The sequence below is a fragment of the Clarias gariepinus genome, chromosome 10, assembly GCF_024256425.1.
Source record: "Clarias gariepinus isolate MV-2021 ecotype Netherlands chromosome 10, CGAR_prim_01v2, whole genome shotgun sequence".
Lineage (NCBI taxonomy): Eukaryota > Metazoa > Chordata > Actinopteri > Siluriformes > Clariidae > Clarias > Clarias gariepinus.
In genome coordinates, this window is record NC_071109.1 from 26939348 (window position 1) to 26955228 (window position 15881).

The 15881-nt window shown below is 40.7% G+C and overlaps 1 protein-coding gene across 3 annotated transcripts in view; it reads right to left on the reverse strand.

Moving 5' to 3' along the window:
* The window catches only part of si:dkey-219c3.2 (transcription initiation factor TFIID subunit 4), a 48311-nt gene continuing 32430 nt past the window's right edge, over positions 1-15881 (reverse strand). For all 3 annotated transcript variants that reach the window (XM_053506413.1, XM_053506414.1, XM_053506412.1), the window contains exon 15: positions 1-1702. In XM_053506413.1, the coding sequence (XP_053362388.1) occupies positions 1541-1702 (162 nt within the window). In that variant the 3' untranslated portion in view covers positions 1-1540. The remainder of the gene's footprint in view (positions 1703-15881) is intronic.

Below are 15881 nucleotides of genomic sequence, written 5' to 3' on the forward strand. Positions count from 1 at the left end.
TTTATTCTTTTACAAAATAGTACAAATTTTATAGAGATGAACACTTCCTTTTTTTCTCAAACCAGCCAAACATTTTAAAAATTGTTAAATTTACCAAAAAAATATAAAGTTTACAATAGATATATGGTCTTTGTAGACAATACAACATACAAATAATCAAAAGCCCTGACCCTCACACCAGAAACACTCGGCCTCGTCTCGAACTCCATCGCTTTCAGTACGGCGCGATCTGAGGCCACGTCCAACCCAAACCAAACGTCTGCATAACCGCTTACTGTTCATGAAGGCAAAGACCAGGCTAATAAAAAAAAACAAAAAACAAAAAAAAAACAAAAAAAAAAACCCAAAACAAAAAACTTCATGTCGACTACATGTCCTGCTCAGGGGGTCTAAAAACCGCACTCGAATTGTTCCGAAAGAAATCGGAAGCAGTCAGTGAAATGTTGGATTTATCTACATGGCATTATTACTCGGATCTGATCAATAAGAGGAATAAAAAAAATCCAGTGCAAAGCTGATTAAAGGACATTAAATCATAATCGTCTGCTATGCTGGGATCTACAGTTTTTTTTTATTAGACGAAGGAAACATGAAGGGGGGAAAAATCTTTTCATGCGTCATCTTTTTGGATGAATATATGGCAGCCTTCTCAGTACAGATGGCATCATGCCACTTCCTACACCATAATTCTTCACAGCACATTTAAGTATCACCTCCCCGTTCTTCCCACAACACACACGCGCACACACACACACATACACACACACAGGAGCGTGAGAAAATACTGTCTCTGAATTACAAAACGGCTTGTGACACGAAGAAGGACAGCACAGATCCTTCATTTGCATAATTTTACTGAAACAAAATCCAGATCTAAACAAACCATGTATGTACTGGAGGTATAAAAGTCATAAGTTATTAAAATATTTAAGAATTTGTTAGACTGTTAAAAAAAAAAAAAAAACTGAAACAAACAAACAAAAAATCCCCAAAAACTATACATTCACACTTCCAGTGTCCATATTGCAAATGAGGCATTTAAGTTAAAAACTGAGCTTCGAGTTTCCCCGTCACGCTTGATACCACCAATGGAAAGTTATCCTTGAAAATAAAAATCAAAAACAGATTCAAATATTTCATCAAAAAAAAAAAAGAAGTTAAAATGAGTTTTCCCTCCTATATGCTGGATCCTGTACCAAACGCCCAGACGGCATGAAATGGTACCAGGAAATAAATGCTGCTTTTTAACCCACGACTTTCTCTTTCTTCATGGCTTTCGTTCACTTCCTGAATATCTAGGTGTGTTTGGAGCATGAAGACCTCATGCGTTCCTCTTAAAGCAAAGACAGGATCGTACTGATTATGTCCCAGCTTTGCCTGAAGGCACAAAGAAAGACTGATGAGGCATGGGAAGAAAAAGACCTTGCAAATCAAATGGTGGTGGTGGGGCCTGGGTTCGAGCGCAGAGATGGATCAGTGTCCGTGTCCTTGCGCACGGGAAGAGGGGAAACGGAGAAGCAGTTCCAGTCTGGACTGGGTTCTACTTGAGCAGAGCCTTGTAGAGCAGCAGTGAGCGGGCCGTGGAGCGCTCCTGCTCCAGGCAGAAGATCAAGTCCCTGAGGTTGACCCGCGTGATCCGCTGTCTCACCTGCCGAGTCGAGGACGAGGAGCCGCTAGCCGAGCCCGAGGAGCTTCCTGTAGCCTGGAACGTAAAGAGAGGACACACGTGGTGATTAGTACACATGGATGATGAATATATCTGACCACAGCATCAACACTTTTCTGATGCTGCTCTAAGATGCTTCCCTTGTTTTTTTTTTCCTCCTGCTCCTAACGTGCATAATACAGTGCCTTGCACAATTATTGGCACCCCTGGTTAAGATGTGTTGTTTGGCTTTAACTAAATACATTTTTTATTGCAGAAGCATAATCTCACTAAAAATTATAGAATTAGAAAAATTATAAACATTATAGAAAAAAATTACATAATAGTGAATAAAAAAAATCCAAGACAATTAAAAAAAGAATTTTATTACCTGTTCCACAATTATTAGCACCCCTAACCATTCCGATAAAATAAATGTAATTGAAACATTTTTGTTATTTTTACTGTATTTTTAAGTTGATCAGAGTATCTAAAAACATGTAATTAAAAATTCATGACTTCCTGTTTCCCTGTGGTATTAAAAAAAGAGGCTTATCCACTTATCCTCCCTTTAACATGGGAAAGGCAAGAGAACATCTCATTCAAGTAAGGCAGATGTGTGTCGACCTTCAGAAGTCAATGTCTACAAGAAAATAGCAACTCGCCTAAACTCGCCCATTTCTACAGTCAGAGGAATCATTAAGAAGTTTAAAACAACTAGAACAGAGACAAACAAGGCTGGACGAAAAGTTTTGCAACGATACACTGTGAGGACAATGGTAAGAAAAGTAAAAAAATAAAAATAAAAATCTCCAAAGCTCATTGTTGGAGAACTGCATCAAAGAGTGGCATCTTGGGGTCACAATGTCTTCATAACAACCATCAGACGCTATTTACACGCCAAAAAGAAAAAGCCTTCTCTTCTTACCTACAATCACAAACATAAACGTTTGCTAAGTTGTACTGGGACTTTAACTGGGACCGTGTGCTGTAGTCAGATGAGACCAAGATAGAACTTTTTGGCAACAAACACTCGAAGTGGGTCTGGCGTGAAAACAGAAGATGAGTATGTGGAAAAGCACCCCATGCCCACCGTGAAGTATAGTGGAGGATCTGTGATGCTGTGGGCCTGTTTTCGTCCAAAGAAAGAACCTTGTCAGGGTGCATGGCATCATAATACTAGGACATTTTAAATCAAAACCTGATGTCCTCTGTCAGAAGGTGAAGATGGATCGTCATTGGGTCTTTCAGCAGGATAATGACTAAAAAGTGGCGAAATCTACAAAAAATGCTTCAGCGGACACGAATACAAGCTCCTCTCATGGCCAGCTCGTTTTTTAGTTTCTGAAGATTCACCTTTTAATCTAAAATTTCTGAGAACTGATGAAGCCTTCTGGACGAGACGTGAAAAGCAAGTCCATTATGCAAGTCGAGTATGTCTGACGACAGATTATGCCTTACATAACTGAAATTAAATTATTGCCATCCCGACTCGTACTACTATCTGGCATTGACCCAAAATGTGTGAGAGGTAAACACGATGATGTGATTGTATGTATTTATTACTTTTCCTCATCCTTCCTGTGCCACTGATTGGCAATTTAAAAAACATGTTTATCTGTGCTAAATTTCACTCATTAGTATAAGGTTCAATTACATCATTACGATTATCGTATTACATAATTTATCGTAACACCTGACATAAAACTTTTAAAATGTAAAGTCCCATATGATAGTCGGACATCCACATACTTATGGCCATACAGTGTATAAATCCTTCCCGTGGACTCGTCTCGCTACTAACTGCACTACAGCTTCACACACCGTTTATGACTTCAGACAGACCAGGATAATGAGGATGCTCATGATGATGATGATGATGGTGGTCACTGCTATGTTTTAAACCTTTACGTGATAAACCAGCAGTGGACTTTAGTATGCCGGCCTTAAAGCGTGGAAAATTAAGTCAGCTGAGGCTTGTGTTGTGTGTGTGTGTGTGTGTGTGTCAAAGTGTAAATAAAAGGCCACCCTGGATTACAATGTCATACCTATGCCTGGAGCCTAACAGCCATTCGTAGACCAACACACATTCTCCAAACAGAACGGTACAAAAGAGGAAAGAACAAGGATGGGAAAACACACGGTCCTCAAAGTACACATCATCTGAACAAGTGACTCTGATCAACATTTGATTGGAAGCGAGCATGATGTTATTGACCATATAAACACAGCTAGTGGTATGATGTCGTTGTTTCCTTCTTGTAATGTCACTCAGGTTAGTAGATGCATTAGACGATCTGGATGCTTTTTCCTTTTTTTTTTGTTTTTCACTCGAGGGTCCGATCTATAGTATGACATTAAACATGAGCGGTGGGTCAGTAATGTGCGTGCGTGCGTGTGTGAGTAAGTGCGAGAGAGAGAGAGAGCGAGAGAGAGCGTGTGAGAGAAGTGCCAGATAGCCTGTGGGCACACAACACACACCACACCCTACAGGAACACCCTACAGCAACAAGGGTTCTAATACACACCCAAACACTCCCCAAATTCCCATGAAGTCTATCTTGACACGAATCATATTCTCTAATGTGTTTATTCAGGGCAAGTTAGTACGTGGTCTTGGGAGCGCGTATGTTCTAACAAAATGATGTTTTTATTTAAAGACAAGGCAGACTCATTTATATGAAAAGGTTTTAGAGATGGATTATGCCTTTGCGTGTTGAACACGTATAGACTGTCTGGAGCCGGGACTGTTATCAGTTGGAGTTTTGAATAAACACACCTAGACCAGAGTATTATACACAACACACAGGTGCATCTCAATAAATTAGAATATCAAACATTTATGATTTATTTCAGTCGTTCAAAAAGTGAAACTCATATACAGACTCATTACACACACAGTGTTTTAAGTGTTTGTTTCTTTTCATTTTGACAATTCATTTTGAAATCTCACTATCATTCCAATACCCCATAAAGACTATGTGGTTTAGGTCAGGCAAGTTTGCTGGCCCATCAACCATTTGGATATCATTTTCTTAAACCAGGTAAATCAGCATCACCATAAAGCTGGTCAACAGGGGAAAGTGCTCTAAAACTTCCTGGTAGATGGCTGAGCTGAACTCTGACCTGATAGAACACAATGGACCAACACTAGCAGATGACACGGCTTCCCGAACCACCACTGACTGTGCAAACTTTACACTAAACCTCACGTTACTTGGATTCTGTGCATCTCCTCTCTTCCTCAAAACTCTGGGACCTTGGTTTCCAAATGCCCACTAAGCAACAGTCCAGCAACAGTCCAGTCCAGCAACAGGTAAGACGCCCCTGACAGCTAAGGGTCTCTGGTTCAAGAGTGACTTGTAGCCCATGTCCTGGATACGTCTGTGTGGGGTGGCTCTTAAAGCACTGACTACAGCTGTGCTCCATTCTTGTGAATGTCCCCCAAGTTCTTGAATGGGCTTCAGTTCATTTTTTTCCCTTACATTCAACTGTCCATCAATGTGCTTGGTTACAGCACTCTAAACAGTACTGAACCAGACTGAGAGACCATTTAAAGAGGCCACGATCACACTGCCGTTAAACGTCTGAAACGCTGGCCCCCCAGGAACTCCTTTAATGGTCAAATGTGCGGGATTGACTTAGAGTAAGATCAGAACTGTACCGGGAATATGGCAATAACTCCGAGCTGAGTGTGTAAGTGGTGTCAGTGAATGATTGTGTGTACATTCTCCGCGAATCACATCTGCTGAGATTTAATTTATGGGCGCATGGCCTTCATTAAAACATCTGCACCATTCACCATGCACTGTGACTAAGGATTGCATCACTGTGTTCGAAGTCTTCTCTAACTGTCGATCGGTCCCAGTTTGACTTGAACACCTGGTCGACTGGAAGTGTCGTTGCCTCATGCCACATCAATGCGAAAAGATCCTAGCCGTCATGCTGGTGAAGGATGAGTATAATAAGGGGTTAGGATGGTATAAACATAATACAACCCCTTTTTGAAAGCTTTATCAGTTTATTCTTTCACGATGTTAATTTTTAGGATGAATTTACATTTTTTAAGCCGACTCTGCCAGCCACTAAACATTTACTATGTAGGTTCTCCAAAGGCTTAGTTATTTACTGAACATGTGTAGATTGTTGTTGTAGACATTGTTACAATATCATCCTCATTACACAAATCCCACATGCAAAGCGAGCCCGGCGTTATCGTTTAGTTAGCACCGAAAACTGTTTCAAACAGTGAAAGGTTGGAAAGATGGTGTTTCACAGTTAACATGTGTGGGTGAACATGCTGGAGGCATTTTGCCACCATCCTACCACTGCGCTCAGAACAGGCTTGTTAAGCTTGCATAAATGTGTTAAGATGTGGATGAATACATTACCGATGTGAGCATTTCTACACCCCGGGCAGTAACTGAAATCTCCACTGTTTTTCTCTCCTCTCTTATTTTGCCACATTATCTATAAAGCTCAACATGTGGAAGAGCACAGGTAAGCATCAGTGGAAAAATAGTAAAGGGTATAGCCCACGTGATGGCGTTTACTATCAGGGTGACTTCATTACAAATGACATGAGGATTGAAAATAAGCTTTAAATTATTAAAAGGAAAGACGGAGTTCAATCTAGGGATGTAACAGAGTACTCTTCAGAGTAGGAATGATTACATGGACCCTAACATTTCACTAATAATAACCCAATTGAAATAAATAAATAAAAAACCCTGATTCAGCTCAATCAGAAGAAATTTTTGTTGGGATTTGGGGTTAAATAGGGTAAATATCAGTCAAACAGTTGCAAACAGTTGATATGATCATTTTTTTCCCATTGGAATAAATATATTCTTCCCGTGCATGTTTTCCCCGAGTAGGGGTAACATTAGGTTTCTGTGAAGAAACGTTTGCTTCATTCCAGAACATTTTCATATACAGTTAACCCTCTAACCAATTATAAAAGACACTAAATTTTTGTAACCAGTCAAAAGGCAGAAATCCGAATTTTTATTAATGTTTTTTTTTTTTTTGAAATGCTGGGATGCCTGACCTAACCTAAAATCAGAGAAAAATACTTTCTTCTTCTGTTTTATTAAATGCTCCACAGTAAGCAGAACCACTTTGCACATGTTCTATTCAAATTAAAAGCTTTGTTTATATAAACACACATCTTATCATTAGATCACTGTCCATGCAAACAGTCAAGATGGATTCTCCAATCGAGATGTAGCTAGTGATCCAAATATTTATATTTGTATTAAAAGTAATCCCCAAAGAGACAATGGAATGCATTTAAATAAATAAATAAATAAAAACAGAAAAAAGCTTGGGTGGCACAGTGGTGTAGTGGTTAGCACTATCGCCTTGCACCTCTAGGGTCCAGGTTCGATTCCCGTCAATGTATTTGTATTTCTCAAAATATAAACAAACCAGTAGCCTAATTTAAACCCTCAGTTTTCTAATCAGGCAGTTACTAAGGATGAATAAAAGACCATTGCAAATTATTTGCACAGTTTTTATATCAGACTGCTTGCTTAATTTGTAACTTTCAGTAGCATGCGCTATATTGCCAAAAGTTTGTGGACATCTGATCATCATACTCGGATGTGCTTTCTGAACACTATTGTCCATATGTATCCCTGTTATAATCATCTCAATTGTTCTGTGATGGCTTTCCTCCACACAGTCAGTCCCCAACATATAAACAACTCCCATTCCAGGAGCACGTTCGTAAGTCCGATTTGTTCTTAAGTCCGACAAAGTGAGTCTTGTACACCTTTGACATGAATATACCCTGTAACTCATACCAACCCACTTGACTAAATCTGTCCCTTTTCCTAACTTAATGAAATTAATCTTAATCTTAAATCTAACAATGAATACCGGACACCATATTGTTTCCACTGTATTGGACTGTGAGGATTTTCACAAACTTTACAGGACAGCCATTTTCTATCATCGTGCTCCCAGACTGATCCATTGAAGCCGATGAGACCGACTCTCTTCTCCTCGACTTTTTCAGCCACAAGAGCATTAGCGAGATTAGACACTGATGTTAGATGAGAACATTTAGTGCAAAGTCAGCATTCTAATCCACCCAATAAGTGTTTAGTAGGGATGAGATCAGGGCTCTGTGCAAGCCGCTCAAGCTCTTTCACTCCTACCCTGGCATAACATCTAGCTCGCTTTGTGCACAAGTTTATTGTCATGCTGGAACAAGTTTGAGTTCCTGAAAAGCAGTAAAGGAAAAGCATAATGCTGCAGCATAAAAAGACACATTGTGCGCATGGACACTGATGCAAGCAAGACCAGTTTGACCAGTTCCCCAACACACAATATACAAATAAGAAATACAGAAAAACATGAAATGTAAGAATTAACAGAAGTGGAATATTAGGAAACCAGTAAAATCTGGCAGACACAAACATGATCATGTGTTTTAGACACATTGAGACGTTCCTCCTGCACAATTTGGTCTGTTGCTCCACCTCTGGACGCAATCTGTAAACTAGTTGACACAAGGACTAATTAAAACGTCTTGCTTAAGGCTGGAGGATTTTCTAATTAGTGCAGTATTGACAAAGCTCTAGCTTCCTGGCTTGCAGTCAGAGCCGAGAGGCTGTGCTGCAGAACTGAGGATGAAAGTCACGCCTACAGCTCAATGACAGACTCTGAGCTCAAAGTGATGTTTGGACATACAAGAGGGAAAAATATGACAATTGCCTAACATTCAAAGACAGGAAATGGATAATATCTCTGATAACGTATGAGCTAATTGAGCAAATCCTCTTTCGCCTGCAGACGGAAGTCTAACAACAGTTAACGCAAGTCAGAAATAAAATCTCCGCAAGACTGACGTGGTGTTTTGCGAGTGAAAAGAATTACAGCCGTGAACGACATTGTGCTTACTCGGCACTTGTCGACAAGTCATTCCTACTCGCCCCATGTAGTAGCATATTTGCTTAATGCTCCGGATAAGGTCATGTAATAAATGTTCTAAATGTAAATATTCAGGTCACTTTTTTACCTTGATGTAATAAAGACCTGCTTTTTATTCAGGGTTTTGTGGACTCAATCATTTCCACTCCTGAACATTTTCATACATGGGTTAAGAGCGTAAAGTCACCATGCAACATACGGGAGAATAACTCAACTGAAATGTGTTTTTCTTTACTAATAATCTTGCACAAGCAAGTAATGCCTACTAATGTTTGCTACAATCATTTCTAACTACACAAAATAGACAGATTATATAAAATTCACTTTTTGATGATTTCGAGACTTCATCTTAAATAAGAAACAATTTGAAGGAGGTGGTGCAAAAAGCTCAGAGTTGGATCCTGAAGCTGCCGTGTTACTATTTTAAAGCTTGTGAAGCTTGTTTGCTGAAGCTGTGAGGCTAACAATGCTAGCTGTAGCTTGTATTGCCTTTTAGTATCCACAGATCCCTCGTGTGTGGATGTGTGTGTTTATAATTTCATAATATCCTTAAATTCACTTGTTTAGTAATATCACAATTTAAACAGGACCGATACAGTGCTACATCTTCAGTCCTACTATTTCTTAAGCGCTACAGATGAGTAACTGCTAAAAATTAAACTTCTTTTAGGTTAGGTCTTACTTTGGAATTTTTATACAAGGGTGAGTCAAAAATTACCTTCTATATATTAACTTCTGTTGGCCTCAGAAGTCTTATCAGCACTTGGAGGAAAGCAGGTGGTAAAGCTTGTTGACAGATGGACAAAGTGTATTGAAAAGCAAAGGAATTATTTCAAAACATGTATTTGTCTTTTCTAAAAGTTGATTAAAATAAATTCTACGGCCAGAGAACAGATCATTTAGAGCATGTGATCATGAATCAAGTTAAATATACACAATAAATTAGTAGAAAAATCTTAATTGAAATGCCTTATAATGTCCTGAACATAAGTGGGTTCAAGTTGTATTTTTTCCCCTAGATGTTTTCCTGTTCCTGTGTTCTGATTGGTCAGAAAAATAAACATCACAAAGGGGGCGTTCCTGGTGCTTTACTTGAACTACACCCACTGAAATTTGAAAAAGGTTTCAAAAAGGTATGAAACAGAAAGAAAATCAGGTGGACCAGAACGCAGGATCTGAACTGAGAGTTTCTCAGCTGAAAAATTAACACACGTGCTGGAGAGCTCCGAGACATACATAAACTTGATTAGAAAGAAATAGAATCTCGGCGCTTTATAGACAAACATGAACAATCAACATAGACAACATGGACTAATCTGAGAGGAAAAATAAAACAGGGAATTGGGCAAAGAAGCTTATAACGTAAAAAAAAACACAACAACAGACACAGTATCATGGCTAATCACATGCCTTTTCTCTTATGCAAGCTCTACAGCGCTAATAAAACCTCAGGCCAGAGCTGCTGCAGCGATCGTCACAGCTGAATGTTTATCAAACCCAGAGGTCAGAGAAGGTAAAAGTGAGAGGATAAAACATGCAGGGTGATTCATGCGGCACTCGGTTGTGGGAGTCGAGCATCTCCTCCAGACTTAAAAATAAAAGGGGGGGGGGGCAGATTAATCAGAAAAAACTAACACTTCTGGAAACACCATTTTTTATATAGTGCAGCAATCACTGCCTTGACATGGACTTGAAAGCAAGATGTTTGCGTTTTTTCCAAGACTGTATGACTGTATGATTACAGCTGTTCTGTTCAAGTCTGTATATTCAGACCATTTTAAAAGAACCTTTAAAGGCTCGCGCTCTCTCTCTTGCTTTTACTCTCCCCATCCCCTCACTTTTTCAGCACAAAAAGCTCGGCGGTTAGAGGCACGGCCTCGAGGCGAGCACATACTCCGTCTCCATCTGCAACTCAAACAGCTTTCCCACTCCATGTTCACTAAAGTGTGTGCGTGTGTGAGTGTGTGCGTGCGGAGTACACGGCTGTAGGCTATGCACTGAGCTCCAGGGCCACGCTGTACAAACACAAAAGGAAAGACAGAGATAGTAGAACAGAAAAGCATCCACTCAGACATTTGTGTTTTAGAAAGCGCAGAATAAATTCCGTATCAATCACTGGGGGAAAAAAAAGCAAAAAACAAAACATTGGAGAAACAAAACAAAACAAAACAAAAAAGGCATTAGGGATTTAGGACAAACCAGGCAGTTTGTCCAGGTGCGTAGTATAATTTTTGATGTTTACAATAGATTGATGTAACTGATCTTCATGTCGGCCTTTAGCGCAACCACGGGCACTAATCACGCCTCCGTTTCAATGAAGAAGCGGCATATGCTAGAAAACTAGCGCAAAAAGCCGTAATATTAGTCAGGCAGGGTGAAATGTAGCCAAATGCCCCCTGGCGCAGTCTCTCTCTCTCTCTCTCTCTCTCTCACACACACACAAAACACTCACACACACACCCTGAGGATTATGGGGTAATATCAGATGGAATCATTTACACAACTGCCCATAGTGGTGACACCTCGATCACGCTTCACCAGAAACACAAAAGCTCCAAAAGCACTCATTATCTTCTTAACAGCACGTTAACTAGCTTCTTCACTCAAGCGACAAATAAACTGTGTCTCTCTTAAAACTCGTGGTTCTAAACAATGAAAGCTTTAAAGGGGTGAAAAAAAAACTCTTTTGCATGGTAATCTTTATACTTGGTGTTCAATGATGCTAAAGTTATATTTCACAATTCTGAGCTTTTTTGTTTTAACTTTGATGGATGGCTTCTTGTATTACTACCCACAATGCCGTTCTTCCCCTCCCTCCGATGTTAAACGCTGTAAAATCGGCTTGTGACGCACAACTGCTATTTTTCTCTCAGGACTAATCAATATACCAAATTAACACCGGAATCACTAAACACATCATAAATTTAAGGACACAAAGACGCCGTGTTTCGGAGTGGCATCGGTCTAGCAATGTTGAGTTAATCTTCATGACGTCAGAGTCGTCGATCGCACAAGCGGACGACCATGGAGTCGTGAGAGTAAAAGAGTAAAGAGCAGAGCAACGAGGGTGTGAAGCAAAGAAACAGAAAGAGATTGAGATTGAGAGAGAGAGAGAGAGAGAGAGAGAGAAAGAGAGAGAGGGAGAGTTTGAGAGCGTGAGATTGGAAGGAAGAGAGTGAAGTGCTAGTGTGTGACTTGGATTTAATATTTTATAATCACCCGCAGGGTATTTCACAGATCAATGTGAGACTGTGCCCAAGCCTGTGCCAGAGAGAAAGCTAAAGAGCGAGAAAGAGAGAAAGAAAGAAGTGTGTGTGTGTTTGAAAGTGATGAAGACAAAATGACAGAATGAGCGAGGACTAAAAGTTAGATCGGCGACAAGAAAAAACCAAAGAACAAAAGAAAGGGAGCAAATGAACGCGATCTGTAGTTTCTCGACACCCTCGGTCTACTTAAAGCCGAGTGAGTGTGTGCTGCGCTGTGTGAAATACACCCTCCACTGGCTGCCTGGGCTGCCGGCCACGCTGCAGGCACACATTACCTCTCTTAATGGGCTTCTATTTCAGCTGCAGAAAGGAAGCCAATAACCTCTCAACACTAATGGATTAGACTACATGTACACAAGGTCTGTAGCGAATTATTACTCCGACTAGAGCGATTCCCAAAGGATCATACGCTCTGGAAACAGGAGGAATACAACAGTGTGATTAAACCTCGCAGAATATCAGGAACTGTAGGATGGGGTTCGAGTGTTTCAGTCCTGGTTAAAGTGGACTTACTAGACATCACAAAAGGTTCCGTCTCCCGCTCTCTCTCTTAAAAGTGTCAGTTTCATTACCATAGTTTTTTTTTTTTTTTTTTGCAGGAAAGAGACTAAAAATAATTCACCACTACTCACAAACTTTTCTTAATTAGCCAAGATTAACAAGGGAGGCAATTAATTTCCTTGAGATGGGCATCTTAAAAGCGCCTAAGGCCTGACTTTGTTGCTGAAAGACGCGATGTGTTTTCCATCGGTGTAGGTGAGAATTCAGAGGCAACTTTTGACGTGGGGGAGGGACTAATATTTCCAGGCGTAAAACGTATTTGACAGGGGTATGGTGGTAAAACTTGAGGCACATCCTTTGAACACGACAGATGATCAGGAAAAGCTACCTGGCATTTGTGTGTCATATTAACGTGTTTATAAGCGACCTGTCATGATGGACACGGCAAAAAAATGGCAAATCAGCAAAACCTGGTAAGGTAAAAAAAAAAAAAAAACTAAAAAAAAAACAAGCAGATGAGTGGTGCAATATGTCTTAGTTTAGCTGAAACTTGTTTTGGAGAAGACATTCAGAGAAAGACTGACCTCCTCCTCCTCCTCCTCCTTCTTAACATTACACTATCCTGGGGTTACAAAGAGAAACAAAAATACAGATTTAAGAAATAGAAGCAGCTATTTTGGTTGCTTTTGCTTCTTCTACGTTGGCCAGTTTAATAAACTCACTGCTTGTTTAGATGCTTATACCCTGCACCTGCCTCCACTGGATGCCTCCGTAAAGACTTTAGGAAATGCTTTCCCTGAGTGCATGAAGCGCCAAAAACTGAAGTACCACCCAAGGCATAAAGCGGAGGTCGTCAACTGGTGGACTGTCCGGATACAGACCCGGCAAATCACAGCTCTAAGGATGAAAAAAAGGTGAAAGCTGGCTGTAGATTTTTTTTTTCTTCCTGGCTTACTGTAACACCGCCTCTCATGTACATGTGTAAATGTTTTAGCTGAAGGCTGAAGCTCGTTGTTGTTCAGGCGTTCACAGATTAAGGCAATAAGCTGCTTCGTTTCATGTTTATGAACACATGCTCAGTACTGGTTTAACTATTTTATAAAACATAGTCAAGAACGATATCGTAAAAATCTGGAGTTTGATAAATAATTAGATTTATTATACAAACTATTTGCAGCAATCTAAAGATTACAGAATGGTCATCTGTGGATGAAAGCCAAGGGAGTACACTATATGACTGTGCTCTATGGGTGAGACTAACATTAGCCAATCACCTGGCATCTGGGAATTCCTGTGTATGGAAGGCGGTGGACTTGCGTGGCTTTTTTTTTTTCACTGCCCTGAGCCACAGCATGAACAGCAGTTTGAAAAGACGCGGCTGGCTGACTTCACGTGTTTCAGAGGAAGCACGTGTTAGCCTTAAGCATTTAAAAGTTAAGCATTAAGGGGTAACTGGTCAGTCAACCATCCAGTCATGTTAAGCCGGATTTACACTTAACGATTTTAACCTGAAACTGGACATCGTGAAATTATTCTTGATGATGAAGTGATGAGGTCAGCGAGTACAGCTGAGACGTCCATGGATCCGAGATTAAAAGAGTGAGAGCATGGTTATGATGATCTTCTCAAAGCTACCAACAGGAGAAACGACATGGAGTGACAAGAGTTCAATTAAGAAGGACCCCAAACATGGCAAAGGCGAGCGTGTTAAAAATTAAATACGAGCAATTTGTAGAATAATGGCAAGAGGAAGAACATGAATATGTTCTCTCTTTTTCTCCCTAAAACTTCTGTTATACTGAAGGCTTGTTCGAGAGACTGAATCACACTGATTAACATCCAGGTTTTTTTTTTGTTTTGTTTTTTAAATCGCAGGTCTATTATTAAAAGATTTTCACAGTAAAAAAAAATGTTATTGAACAGGCAGCTGCGGAATTCAAACCCGAGATTTTATTGGTAAGACGAGTAACTTTAAGAAGGCTGCCAAAAACCAGCTTTAGTTGGTTTCAATTCTAGCAAAGGCACATCAGAAAGTTCAAGTAGCTTTAATGTGCATCTTCCTAAAAACGCAACAAGTAGTCTTGAATTGCAACATACGACTCGGTAAAGTCGAGCGTGCTCGTATAAAGAACGCCGAACATGTGCGTTGACTTCTGAAAGCCACGAGTGGTAACGTTTAAAACCATGCTCCCATGTGGAAAAAAAAAACCAGGCTGCTTTGGTAGAGCTCATTACTGGCTCCGTGTTTCAGTGTGCCTTTGGTATTCCATGGCTGTCCCTTCCCCCCACTGCTGTCTCCCTTGCCTCGGGCTCATCTGGCAGAAGGGGAGGTTTTAATTGTGGCTATAGAAGTCGGCGCGCTTTTTTGCCTGTAAGCGAGCCCTTGCTTCGGTGGCTGAGAGAACTTGCTTTAGTGATATTGGGTGCAGTCCATCCCTCCAGGCTGCTTTTAATGGCTCCTCTCCCCCCCCCCCTCCCTTTCATAGCCAGCCTCAGATAGTTTTCCATGTGATGCCTTGTTAATTCTGCTGCAGGGAAGGGCAAGCGTCTCTCTCTCTCTATCCCTCTCTTTTTCCCTTTCTCTACCTCTCGCTTTGCTGTCTCTAAATCCCTCTATTTTTTCCCTTCTTGTTGATCATCTGCACTGACTAAATCAAAGTTAATGGCAAAATGCAATGCTCTAAAAGGATCTGCAATAAAAAAAAAAGACACATACCAGTGTCTATTATTCTACAGTCATTAAAGATGAAAGGGTGCGATCTGAAGAGTGTACCAGACAGCGTATTCACTAAATCCTTCTCTTTCTTTTTTCTGTCATACCCTATTCTTTTCCACCCAGACTCTGCTTCTTTCTACTCTCATCTCAATCCGTCCTTACCGCAGCCCCTCTGGCCTCCAAAGTGGAAAGGACACGTTAATATGCGGCTCTGTGTGCAGTCACGCCGCGGGCTTAGTCTGGTATGCAGGCCCACGGCCATTCGGCAGCTTTTATTAAAGTTGGGCCTAGAACTCACCTCTGAGGAACGCCCTCATCACCTGCTCTATGACTAATCCAACCTCAGGCTCTGCTTCAGGCCCGGCCTTCAGCCTCAACGGCTCATCAAGTCTCAGATAGCAGGTCTGTTCCTGACTGGCAATCAGATAGAAAATGCCCAGAGGGCTTGGGGTTTGAACAAAGGGCATGGCAAAAATACCACCTTCCTTTGAATACGCACGCAACCGAGAGGATTTTTTTTTTCTTCTTTTTTTTTTTTTTTGCAGTGTTTGCTGTCCTGCAGATCTTTTCAAGTCAAGAAACCTTAAAATCAGTGAAAAAATGATCGTGGCAAGAACTCACCTTCACTTAACATTGTATGTCAGAGCTATTGTCCTTCACAATGACACTATAATCAGCCTTTCTAAAGAATTAAATGTTGTGTTTTTTCAGGAAGCCGCAGTGCAACAACAGTCAAGCCTTTATAGCGCAGCTGGCCACCTGGCAGGCTAGCTGGCGCTCCAGGCCGCACAAACCCTCAGGCGCATAACTGTGG